This window comes from Bos indicus, chromosome 12 (assembly GCF_029378745.1).
Source record: "Bos indicus isolate NIAB-ARS_2022 breed Sahiwal x Tharparkar chromosome 12, NIAB-ARS_B.indTharparkar_mat_pri_1.0, whole genome shotgun sequence".
Taxonomy (NCBI): Eukaryota; Metazoa; Chordata; class Mammalia; order Artiodactyla; family Bovidae; genus Bos; species Bos indicus.
This window is the reverse complement of record NC_091771.1, coordinates 2464174-2478439: the sequence shown is the minus strand read 5'-3', so window position 1 is coordinate 2478439 and position 14266 is coordinate 2464174. Positions and strand designations below refer to the sequence as shown.

General features: G+C 37.3%; 1 protein-coding gene across 1 annotated transcript in view; it reads right to left on the bottom strand.

Moving 5' to 3' along the window:
* The window catches only part of DIAPH3 (diaphanous related formin 3), a 565391-nt gene that overhangs the window by 234947 nt on the left and 316178 nt on the right, over window positions 1-14266 (bottom strand). Inside the window, 1 exon segment of the mRNA XM_070799979.1 lies at window positions 1130-1259. Coding sequence (XP_070656080.1) covers window positions 1130-1259 — 130 coding nt within the window.

Below are 14266 nucleotides of genomic sequence, written 5' to 3'. Positions count from 1 at the left end.
GGAAGCACAAGTGCAAACTAAGGAGTAATCCAATGTCATTAGAACATTAGACTGCAAGAGAGAACGTTTAAAAGTTTAGTTTATGTCTTAAAAAAACATTGTTTCCAACTTTTTTTTTTTGCAACAGCTGTACAAGATATACACTTGAAAGAAACATATATCTCAGGAAAAAATGTGAAAGAATTCCTCATGCAGTCACATGTCTCTCTGCAAAATACGTGCTATAAACCCCACTTTATAGAAGAAATAAGTTTCATAGGAGTATAAAATGATACAAGTGATTTTTAAAAGAAATATTCAGTATAATGCAGGAAAAAAGTATTCTTCTTTAAGTTGATAAATAACCAGTGGCCTACACATAAAGGATACAGATATTCTCCTGGTCCAAATGAAGTATCATCCAAAATATATATCCATACATTTGTATATATTCATACACAAGTGTACTCATAAATTCATTTTTTGAGTCAAGTTTTTTCCCACAGAACTGATCTGATATACAACCTAGATTCTTCAGATGATCAAAAAATTGCCTAAGTCATATTCAAGGCGAATATAAATAATATCAATAAGGCCTATCCTGTCTCTGATCCTTTGTATAACCAGACATAAATCCACAGTGGGGATAAGAAGGTTAGAACCTGGGGCTTTAGGGAGGAGTGACTGGAATCTCTGGCAGTTTGGTACCTGCTGAGGCAAAGGAAGCACACTCTACGTGCAAGGCGGGTGGATGGAGATTCGGAATTCAGGCCAAGGGGATGCTGCCTACGGCGCTTGGCTCAGACTCACACTCGTCCCAGGTGTTTGGAAGTGACCCCCGTGCAGGGAGCACCGTGCAGGCCACAGTGCGGGGCTTGGCAGAGCTGGGCTGCAGGGGTCCACGGGGCCGAGACTGCAGAGCTCCCAGCTTCTGAACAGAGGGTCTCATTACCCAGTCAAACAAACTAAACTCACAGCTGCAGAAATGACAATTCATAAAGCAAATTTCCAGTGACTTTCTAATTTTAAAATGATGCATTCAGTATGAAAACACTGTGACAAAGAGGCAAGTACGTTCAAATAAAAGGCATTATTTTCTATACCAACTTAAGACCCAAAATATGAAAATGTTTTCTATAAAAGCACAAACCTTTACTAGCTTTGTCCAAATGTCCCAAATCATCCACAAAATTCAGGATATCAGGATGCTTTTCTTCACATATTTCCACAAGAAAATGAAGAAGTGTTGTTTTCTGATCTGCTGATTTTGTGTCCTTTAGCTAAACAGAAGGAGAGGGAGAAAAAATTACAGAGAATCAAAAATATTTTGATAATCTTTTTATTTAAATAACGTTAATCCTGTTTTTTTACAGATAAGAAATAAATCAGTTCTAAAACTAGTTAATGCTGTATTTGAAAAGCCAATGTTTAAACACTTGAAAAGCTACTTATCATATACTGTTCTTTGGTCTAAATCATTAATATTTCCCATAAAGAAAGAATAAGCTTAATTCAATCTAGTATGCAATATTTCATGGGGGGAAAATATATGGTAAAATGCTCAGGAAAACAGGACAACCTAAGAATCTATACAATATTAGCACTTAAAGCAGCCTCACACACTTGTTCATTTTTTCATTTGGCACATATTTATAGAATGCCTGCTAGATACTACAGGATTTGGAGATTCAGCAACAAATAAGCTGTTCCTCAGGAAGCCGTTTAGTGTAAAAAAAGGAAAATATACATTTCTTCCTATGTGACGAAGAGTATGGTAAAAATAATCACACAGTGTGCCTAGGAGGACAGGGTACCTGAACTGAACAGCAGTAGACAGGAAGTGGTATGTGGCTGCAGAAGCAAAGCAAAAACCTCAAAGGCACAGTAGCAGAGCATTTGAATAAGACCGAAGATGACGAAGAAAGTGGCACTTGAGAGGAGTCTAAGTGACTCCAGAATAAAAGTGTATGTTGGGGGGAGGGGGAAGTAGAGAGAGTAGAAAGAAATCTGAGAAGGAAAAAGCCAGAAAATTAAAATAAAGGCAGACCATTCTGCGGATAAAGAATTCTGATCCCTAAGAACCGGGAGGTTTTTAACTAGATGAGAGATAATCAGGCGTACATTTTAGAAAGATCCTTCTAGCACAATGTGGATAAAAGATTAGAACAAGGGTAAGCACAGAGCAGGAAGAATGATTTTTAAAGCTGCAGTAATAATCCAGGCAGTGGAAGAAAACAGACTGCACTGCGGTAAGGCCTCTGGCATGAGATAAGGGGACGAGGTGGGCACGGACCGGCACGTGACGCCATTCACAGAAGCTGAACAGGGAGGGCGAGGAGAAAGGCCTGGGCAGGGCAGAGGGAAAGGATTGCTTCAGTTTCGGACAAGGGAGCTTGAAGCTTCTACTCAACATCTAAATGCAGACATTGGGAAAGGATGGAGATGTATGTAAGTGTATATTATATTTCATTTCTTAACTTATTTTTCATTATTGCTAAGTTTTTCAGGCATGTTTTTCCTAATCATTTGTAAATATGAAATTTAAAAATGATACATACACTGTATATCTGTTTCTGTACTGCATGGACATCTATGCTTTACACAAAAAGACTGTAAGACAGGAAAGACAATTTTGCTCCCTAAGAACCAACTTTTTATCCCTTGAGGGTGATAAACTGTAGAGAGCATACTTAGAATTTAAGATTATGGCATCTGGTTCTATCACTTCATGGCAAAAAGATGGCGAAAATGTGGTAACAGTGTCAGATTTCCTTTTCTTGGGTTCCAAAATAAATGCAGACAGTGATTGCAGCCATAAAATTAAAGGATGCCTGCTCCTTGGACAAATAGCTATTACAAACCTAGACAGAGTATTAAAAAGCAAAGACATTTTTAATACCTTTGCCAACAAAGGTCCATATAGTCAAAGCTATGGTTTTTCCAGTAGTCATGTACAGATGTGAGAGTTGGACTATAAACAAAGCTGAGTGCCAAAAAATTGATGTTTTTGAATTGTGTGTTGGAGAAGACTCTTGAGATCCCTTGGACAGCAAGGAGATTAAAACAGTCAGTCCTACATGAAATCCGTCCTGAATATTTATTGGAAGGACTGATGCTGAAGCTGAACCTCCAATACTTTGCCCACCTGGTGTGAAGAAACTCATTGGAAAAGACCCTGATGCTTGGAAAGACTGAAGGCAGGAGGAGAAGGGGACGACAGAGGATGAGGTGGTTGGATGGCATCACCAACTTGATGGACATGAGTGTGAGCAAACTCAGGAAGATAGTGATAGACAAAGAAGCCTGTCATGTGATGGGGTCACAAAGAGTGGAACACGACTTAGCAACTGAACAACAACAACAATACTGAATTCTTCTATTCCCCACCTCCCTCTTTAAAGCGATGGCTGGAAAACACTCCTCCTTCTATGAACTTCCGGCTCTTGACTGTCACCAGTGTACTGCCTTCCTCATGCTCCATTCACGTGAGTCCAGACACATGGTCTGTGTGGAATGCTGATTAAAACAAGTGCCTGCAAGAGCTTCTAGCTCTGTTTGTGATGTAACTAAATGGCCAGCTATTTCAAGGATTGAAATATATCAAGAAATGTCTATGATCCAACAATAAGCAACTGGATCATTTTGATCTTTCCTCAAGAGTGATAAGATTTCAGAATTAGAATTCTGGTACATACTATAGGTTATGGCATCTACAAATTTAATAAATGTTAAGGATGTAGGCCAAATAGAGATTCAAATATATAGAGACAATCATAAAGACAACACACTGAGGGAGGAGGGTTCTATCCTGGCTGTACGGTTGACATCAGCAGGTTAGCAACTCCCATACAGGTCACCATCTATCATTTGAAAATATACTCACTGAATAATAAATAAGTAAAAGTCTCCCATTCCTCCAAAATCTGTATTTAACAATTATGAGCTTCAAAAAATACTCAAATTCCAAATTAGATTTGAAAATATACCTAATAAAAGATAAGAAGTTAAGAAACACAGATAAGTGACAATTTGTTCATAATGGATGAACTTAATAAACTACTAGTTGCTCGAAATTCCAGGACAGAGATTGTTCATTCAGTTCCTAACATTCTCAGGAAAAAGTGCACAATGCTGAGAAGGTATTCTTACTGCCTCAATTACTCTATTCCCTTCCTTCCTTCCCCCAAATCACGTAAAGAAAAAAAAAAAAAAAAAGAAATCAAAAAACAAAAATATCCTTCCAGAAAGCATGTGAAAATGTATGAAAGCACAACAAAATACATGTATCACAGTCTTCACTTATGTGATCAATATTTTTTTTTACCTTTTGATAAACATTAAAAACAAAAAGGGCACACTCTATTTCTACTAATTATCCATCATACATGATCAGCAATTGAGCTAGAACAAGGAAAGCTTGAGAGACGATGCTAATTTTGTTAAAGAGAAAAACACAACTTGAACATAGTCTTTCCCTTGTAAAGAAAACGAAGCTAAAATATCTGCTTTAAAACGTTATTCTTAAGTTTAAGAAATATGCTTTATTTAAATTGTCACTAACATTGCTTGACAGGATTCCTTTGGTATCACTGTCAAGAAATTATCTTACTGATGAGTAATCATTACTGTTAAGGAGAATTTCTTATTTATATATTGCTTCTTAAAGGTACATTTAATGTGCTGTAGATGTCAAATAAACAAAAAGATGGATGGAGTTTCTTCAACCACTCTGTTCATTCCAAACAAAATAATGTTAAAAAGAGATCCTGTAATACATCATGGCCTGGTTGTCAGTTGGGATAGAACACCTTTGTAGCTACAATGAAAGGTTTTGGAATATTTTTAAGGTATTCAGCACATATTTGGATGACATTTAAAAAACATTTCATTGTTTTAGTCACAAGGAAGAAAATACTCCAAATTAAAACTAAGCATCTTCTCGGTAATTTTCAGAATCCAAAGAACTACAACCCCTTATAATCCGAATAATGAAACTTTTATCTTAAGAATACTGTCAGATTTGTAACTGTTTCTCATTATATATGTTCCTGTACTCTAATTACATTATCAAGCTGGCACTGACTCTTGAGATGTTGTAGACATTGCTGAACACCAGGAAAATGAAAAAATTATGAGGGTCTGTAATGACTCCGCAAACATTCTAGAAGACCCTACCTTGTGAATAATGCAAACACTGAGGACAACAGCGGCCACTCTTGTTTGTGTGGCACTTACTAGGAGACAGGACTAGCCAAATACTGTAACACCAGTTAAGTGCTTACAACACACAACATCCCTATGAGGAAGCAGCTGGTATTATACTCATTATTAAGAGAGTACGAGAGACTGGAAAGATCACGCAGCACATCCCAGAACACACAGCTAATATGCAATAGAACCAAGATTTATTTGAACCCAATTCTATGTGAACCCAAAGCTCTTAGCCACTATAAAATACAGCTCTTCTACAAAATATTTAATCTAGATTACAGTCCATGGGGTTGCAAAGAGTTGGACACAAATGAACAACTAAGCACACACACACATACACAAACACACACACAAACAATGCATCAAAAGAATCAAAATTCTCAGAAACACAGTGGTTAAAAATAGTAAGACAATAAAAGAATGCTAATGAACGCAACTTAAAGTACGGAAACTCTGTAATATGTTAATTCTAGCCTGGAAAGCCTCTATTCCTCTACCTTGAAATCTCTTCTAGTTCTGAAAGCATGGAATTCTTTCTACTGATCCATCTATACAATTAATAAAATGCTACCTGAATTTTACCTCAAATGCAAAAGTGAAAAAAGTGAAAGTGTTAGTCACTCAGTTATGTCCAACTTGTTGAGACCATATGGATTTTACCCTGCCAGGCTCCTCTGTCCATGGAATTCTTCAGGCAAGATTACTGGAGTGGGTAGCCATGCCCTTCTCCATGAGATCTTTCCAACTCAGGGACTGAACTAGTGCGTCCTGCATTGCAGGCAGATTCTTTGCCATCTGAGCCACCAGGAAAGCTCAAAGTCTTTCCATATTGCTAACAGGATCAGTGTGTCAAAACATGATACCAACATGTGTGAATGAAACTATAAAGTTTCATATTTGAGAGACCTAGCCAAGTATATTTACTAACATCACATTCCGTCTTAAATCACCTGCAGAATAAAGTCCTTAGTGTATCTTTGAAACAACACCTCTATATGTAAGTTCCATGTACCCACATGTAAATGGATGTCTGAATATGAACTGCCAATGAATAGATCATAATTGCTCAGATATGAAGTTAAAAAACTCAATGTCTAGGTCCACAGTTACTAGGGAAACCAACTACAACTATAGAATGAACTATTCCCTGATATGTTTAAATGCACATTTAAAAAACAATCACTGTGTTGATTACACTTTTCAAAAATACTGTGTATCTCTCCAAAATAAATGGATATTTAAAATCTTAACATAAACAAGATGCTTTGGATCTTCTATGCCACTGCCACAACCATTAACACATGTAACAAAACTTTCATAATAATTTTAAAGAAGGTAAAGATAAACTATATTAGGTAAAACAGTTATTAAATTTATGGGCATTCACATATAAAAATAACTTATACCAATGATTGGTTTTCATTTTAAAATGACAAGAATTAAAACATTAAATAAGGAAGAAAATGCTTTCAATAATGTCAACTTCTATAATTAAACTAAATTTTTGCCATACCCTCACAGACACACTATCTCTTAATTATGTTTTAAACATACTTCTATTGGATTTTAGTGAGCATGAAAACCATTTTTGCATTTTAGTAAAATTTTATCTTGTTGGACTATTATATTGTTCGATCTTCTATTTACACTATCCCCTTATTCCACAAGAGATTCTAAAGAGATCAGTGTTCTTTAGTTAACATAAATGGATCAAATACATTAATTTTAAATGGGTTTTATCATGATTAATTTATTTAATTAACAGACTTTATATTTTAGAGCAGTTTCAGCTTTAAGACAAATTGAGGAAAACATACAGATTTTCCATATACTCTCTCCTCTACACATACAAATTCCTTTATCAATAACATTTTCCAGTAGTGATACATTTGTTAAATTGTATTTACCAATATTGATATTATTGATACATTATTATTAAGAACCAAACTTTATTTTGGACTTCATTCTGTCTGTCAAAGTTGTATGGGTTTTGCCAAATGTATAATGTCACATAGCTACCATTACAGAGTCACAGGGAATACTTTTACCACCCTGAAAAATTTCCTGTCCTCCACCTATTCATCCCTTCCTTCTTTCTCCTCCCACACAGCCCCTAGGAAATGCTGACCTTTTTACTATCTCCATAATTTTGTCTTTTCCAGAATGTCAGAGTTGGGGATAAGAGTATATAGGCTATTCAGATTAAGTTCTTTTATTTAATATTATACATTTATCCATGTTTTTTCTTGGATTAAGAGAATACGTTCTTTCAGATTTATTTATTTAATTTTCATTTTTTGGAAATAAAGCCTGTCACTGTTTCCACTTTTTCCATATCTTTTTGCCATGAAGTGATGGGACTGGATGCCATGATCTTAGTTTTCTGAATGCTGAGTTTTTAAGCCAGCTTTTTCACTCTTCTCTATTACCCTCCAAGAGGCTCTTTAGTTCTTCTTCACTTTCTGCCATAAGGGTGGTGTTATCTGCATATGTGAGGTTATTAATACTCAAGCCGGCAATCCTGATTCTAGCTTGTGCTTCCTCCAGCCCAGCGTTTCTCATGATGTACTCTGCATGTAAGTTAAATAAGCAGAGTGACAATATACAGCCTTGACGTATTCCTTTTCCTATTTGGAACCAGTCTGTTGTTCCATGTCCAGTTCTAACTGTTGCTTCCTGACTTGCATACAGATTTCTCAAGCAGCAGGTCAGGTGGTCTGGTATTCCCACTTCTTGAAGAATTTTCCACAGTTTGTTGGGATCCACACAGTCAAAGGCTTTGGCATAGTCAATAAAACAGAAGTAGATGTTTTTTTGGAACTCTCTTGCTTTTTCGATGATCCAGCAGATGTTGGCAATTTGATCTCTGGTTTCTTTGCCTTTTCTAAATCCAGGTTGAACATCTGGAAGTTCACGGTTCACGTGCTGTTGAAACCTGGCTTGGAGTATTTTGAGCATTATTTTACTAGTGTGTGAGATGAGTGCAATTGTGCACTACTTTGAGCATTCTTTGGCATTGCCTTTCTTTGGCATATGAATGAAAACTGATGTTTTCCAGTCCTGTGGCCACTGCTGAGTTTTCCAAATTTGCTGGCATATTGAGTGCAACACTTTCACAGCATCATCATTTAGGATCTGAAATAGCTCAACTGGAATTCCATCACCTCCACTAGCTTTGTTCACAGTGATGCTTCCTAAGGCCCACTTGACTTCGCATTCCAGAATGTCTGGCTCTAGCTGAGTGATCACACCATCGTGATTATCTGGGTCATTAAGATCTTTTCTTTTTTTTTTTTTATCTCTAAGCACAGTGGAGGAATCTGAGGCTGTCAGCTTCAGAGACAGGGAGTTTGACAGAACAGGAATTCTGGTTTTGAAAGCGGGGAGAGGACAGCACATGAGCAGCACATTGACTCTTCATGAACAAAGCCACCTGGGTTTTATAATTCTAATAAAGGGATAATTCTAATTTTAAGAGCAACTGAGAAAACAAAGGTAATATGAATAATTTATCAGAAACACTATTTAGTAAAGCTAATTAATTATTTCTTGGAAAATACTATAGATTAAATATGTTAATGAGTTAACTCCGATAGAGTTAAGCAGTCTAAGGAATTTCACACTGCTTTGGAAGTCAGATTTTTCACAGACTTAATTGGCTGGATGTGTGGCATTTGTTATCTTCAAGTCTTTGGCCAGAAACTGCTTTATTTTCAAAGGATGCCAAAACTTACTGGGGTGGCTTTCCAATCCGATAGCAAATAAAAATTCTTCTAAAATCCTTCTGAAAAACCAAATGCCGTTGGAACAATGGGTTTGTTTGACAAAGGTCTTTCTTAAAAATAACTTCAGATAGTAAAGGAAAAGGTGATATATACAAGAATCAAGATTTCACAAAAAAAGATGGTGAGTGGTAACCTGTGTGACTATGACAAGCTTGCAGAATATAAACCACATGTAACAGGTAGAGGGATTTGCTTCCTGCTCTTCATAATCATTGAAACTTTGCTTTCTAAGATCAAGTCCTGAAAAATAACTCAGGACACTGACCATCAACTTATTTCAGTTGCACCATGTCACTGAGCTTCATACTCCTTTCACTCATTTTCTTCACTTTCAGAACAGTGTTCAGCGTGGCACCAAAGAAAAGCAGCAGTTTTGGGGAATATTCTCACCACTCATCCTTAAGTGAGGAAATAGAGTTGTTTCGTTTTTGTTTTGCTCTCATATTGGTTAGGTTTAGCTTTTGCATGTTTGTTGGATGGTTGGTTCCAGGCCACCTATAAGGGATTGTTCATTCTGGGGTAAGTCGGGCAGAAGACAGATAAAATGATTCTCGGTTCAGTCTGAACATTAAAGATCACCTGTGGGATCTTTTTGAAGATGCCACGCATCAGGATCCGTATCCACGCCTGCTGAAGTACCTGATCTGACGCGAGGCTGACACACTGCTAACTGTAAAGGGTGCTGTGGGGTGAGAACTGAAGCCCTGAAGGAGAGCTGTGCACAGAGATCACTTCAAGAGATCACTCACAACAGCTGGCAAAGGCACCAAAGAATGAAGAGACTAAACACATTTCTAAAAACTCTCCCCATCACAGCTTTGGTGAAATTATCCAACTTTTGGTTAGTCTATGCTTATAAAAGAAACATACAGACCAAATAAGAATTTCACGCACTTGAAAAGGTAACAGACAAAATTCAAACTGGCCTGCCACCATTGCATTTAATATCTAACTCCTGATACCAACCGTCCCATTATTACATATGCTTTGATAGCTTCACCTCTGAAATGAATTAATTGAACATTCTACTGCCACTGACAATAGGAAATTTCCTATAAGTGACAATATGGATAAATTTATAGATAAATCAACAGTGATGTTTTTCTGTAATCCCTCCCCTCCAACTAACACTACATAAACTGATATAACTTCTTATAACCGGTAAACTCTTCCAAAACTTATATTTACTATCCCAGTACAGGTAGTCAGTTTAGCTACCTAGAACAAGAGCTCCATCATTCAACTGTACTGATGAGGATGATTCGTTATTTAGAAATCAAACATTTTAGCAGACATCAGTAATATATACAAGCATGTTATAATCATTGTTTCTGAATTGACAACATCTTTTCAAAAACAAGTTAAAATCATCTCATATATTTGATATGGTGTTGAGTTTGATGGTTGAGTCAACCCCCTTTTTCTAGAATACTGACTTACCTGGCTCCACACAGATTCTCTAAAATTACTAATTTTAGCACCAACAACATATACATATTTCTAGGTGGGCATTTTGGTCAGACAAGCACCTACCTGATTGCTGATTGGATTTCTAAGGATACAAATTTGCATTTAGTCAAGAGCAGGTCCGGATAAAAGAATGTAATCTCAAACTGCTTATTAACAGATGATATATCTGTACTTTTCAGTTATAGTAATGCTATCCCTAGTTTAAGCAAAATGGTATAAGTGCCTTGCTTTCTGATGGCTTGGCTTTTTAAAAGGATAAACATCAGACTATATAGAAGAATGGAGAGAGTGCTTGTCATTCGTAAATTCCTCCAAAGATATTACTTAAATTTGGATAATAAGCAGTTTGAGATTATTATACTTTATTCAGGACCTGCGGTACTCTTGCTTCGGAAATTCCATGGACAGAAGCATATGGCAGGCTACAGTCCACAGGGTCTCAAAGAGTCGAACATGACTGTAACTAAATAGCAGCAGAAGCAGCATCTCACTATGAGGGCTCTCTTAGAGTGTTACCCTGTAACACGCTCTGAGTACATATTTGCAAGGGAAGGGGGTGGCTGATGGAGGGGGGGAGATGTTTCTAAAAGAAAGATCTTCATGACATTGATTTTTTTCATTTGCTATTTAAAAGAACACTGCTCGACATCCTATGTTCCATTTATAATGAAATTCAGGCAAAATTTCGCATGAAGTGCAGCCTTGGCTAATAAGAGAAATTAAAAAATTTAGTTCACAAAGTCTCATGACCATGTTCTGCACTTCACTTTTTCCATCAGAAAGCCTCAAGCCTACCACCTACTTTAATTTACGCTTACATCTTAATACATTCTAGTCTATGGTTACTTTATGTCTCAAATTTTATCTTTATATTCATCACAGACCCTATCAAATCTTTGGGTAAAAGAAAGTAAAATCTTTTCTTTCTGAACTCATTTATTATGGTTCAGTTTAGTTGCTCAGTTGTGTCCAACTCTTTGTGACCCATGAACTGTAGCACTCCAGGCTTCCCTGTCCATTACCATCTCCCAGAGACTGCTCAAACCCATGTCCAATGAGTCAGTGATGTTATAGTTTTATTGTAATATAGTTTATCATAATATAAATTATAATATAGTTTATTAGTCATCTCAATCAGATATAAAAGAAGATAATATAGTCCCTAAAACCAAATTACAATGCATATAGAATTCACTATTCATGTATTTATCTCTGAACAATGCAAAGTTAACAATTTAACTTTCCACACACTTAAGCTAAATTTATAAAGCACACTTAAAAGTAAAGATTTTAGATATAGAATATTAAATGGCATATAATTACCCAGCATGTTTGAACAGATTAAAATATTACCCTGTCTTTCTACTGTCAAATAAATATGGAATTCCTTGTATGGGGCTTATCATCAAAGCAAATGCTTCATGCTCAGTGTGAAAATTCAATCACAATTGTCAAAGATCAAGCTGCTACTTCTGATAACAAACATGATGAGATACCATCTTGTTCAATATATGCTTTCAACTTGACATGTAGGCTAATAAAAAATATGAAGTTGTAGTATTTATTTTGTTTCTTGTACAACAGAAGGCTCCTAACAGGGAAGATCAAAATATCCAGTAACGCTGACTGAAAATATAGTCAACCCTATTATCTGGAGACAGATTAACAGGTTTATAGCTTGACTACAGTAAAATATTAGCAGCAGGCACTGTATTTGCAAAGGGTTTTAAATCATTATGCATCAGCAACTGTGTATCAATATGAGAGGATATCTGTTTTCAACTACGTAACAACACTGTCTTTACACAACACTGAATGTACTGCTTTGTGCACTGCTATCCATTCAATAGCTATTTATTCAGCATTTACTACGGACCAAGCACTACACGAGGCACTTCCTCTTCGTTAATCAGACCTAACCTCTTGTCTCCACCTCTCTTTGAAGGAAGGCACGAGGGAAGGCATGTGGTCAGCTTCTTGTGAGCTTGTCATTGTTCCGAGATACACAATCTGAAGCCAGAACAGATGCTCAGCAGTTTGAAGCAAACTCAGTAGTTTCCACGTGTGGACTCAACTTCTCTGCCATCTCACCCCCAGCCCTATTTTTCTTCCTTTCTTCTCAGGGGAAGCTTGAACTGGCAATCTTGCTTGCCTCCTTGCCCTTCAGACTCCAAACTCATAATCACCATGCCTTCCCAATTCCTAGATGTTCCTTAAACGTGGACACTTCCCTCCATCCCCTCTACCCCTTTGCAACTACCTTAGTCAGACCTCCATCATCTCAGAGCACAGTGACCATTTCATAGTGGACCCTCAAATATATGTAAAATATATAAAGGAGGCAGCTTCAAGCAGATGCCTTTTAAGACACTGAGGTAACAGAGACTGTTGTTTGTGGTTTAGTCACTGAGTCGTATCTGACTTTCGCAACCCCAAGAACTGTAGCCCACCAGGCTCCTCTCTCCATGGGATCTCCCAGCCAGGAATACAGGAGTGGGTCACCATTGCCTACTCTAGAAACTAGAGATAGGAAACACCAAAATCAGCCTGAACTCATCTCTCTTTTGAGCAACAGTTTCAAACATGTCAGTAGCAAGGAATTATCTTTGAATCCTCCCTTTTTCCTCTTCCATCCCCAGCTATCCTCTCAGCTCCATTTCCCCTGGTGCCTTCATAGGTTATGTGACACAGGTCAGCCAATCACTGAGTCTCTCCCCACTATAACCCCCTAACCCAACGCTGTCCAATACAACAGTGATGGAAACGTGCTATACTTACGCTGTCTGCATGTATGGACACTGACTCACTTGAAACATGCTAAGCGTGACTGAGGAACTAAAAATTTTTAAGTTTACTTAAATAGTAATTGACTGAAATTTGAAAAGTCATATATGGCTAATGGTGACAGTACTGGAAGGTGCAGCTTGCCTTTCTTCCATCCTGCTGCTACAATTATCTTCCTGGAAGACAGATGATAACATCACTTGATCTACAGAACATGCCTTCATAAAGCCTTTACCATACAGCATGACACCTAAGCTCTTCATCATTGAGACTAGCTTACTATTTCATTTCTATTTTCTCCACTCCTCCTCCATCCAAAAGGGAAAGTGTGAGTCGCTCAGTCATGTCTGACTCTTAGCAACCCCATGGACTGTAGTCCACCAGGCTCCTGTGTCCATGGAATTCTCCAGGCAAGTATACCGGAATGGGTTGCCATTTCGCTCTTCAGGGGATCTTCCTGATCCAGGGATCGACCCCAAATCCCCAGCATTGCAGGCAGATTCTTTACCATCTGAGCTACCAGTGAAGCCCCTTCAACAATAACTGATCACTTGGTATACTCACACATGCCATGATATAACCCTTTATATGAACTGTTGATGCTTTTTTAGAATGCTTTTTCCTCTCAGGGAACACCCACTCATCCTTCCAGATCCAGCTCAAATTCCTGCTCCTTTCCGACTGAGTAACTGCCCTCCCTTAGTCCAGCTAGCCGTTCTCTCTTAACTCTGCTGCCATAACTTTAGTATACAGGTCCACTGAAATATTTAAGTATGCTTAATGGCTTACATATGAAAAATATGAATTCCATTATCCCAGGTAAATATTAATCATATACACAAAATGAAATGATGAGGACAAGCGTTTTACACAAGAGTAAGCACTCTATAAATGTGCAGTCTTTAACACATGTCTTATGAATCCCATCTTAATTCTTGCTAGGGATCTTCACTGAACATAGCAGGCTAAGAAAACACGGAGAGAAGAGTGAAAAGATGGATATGGGAGAGGAGAAAAGTTCACAAGGCACTGCTACC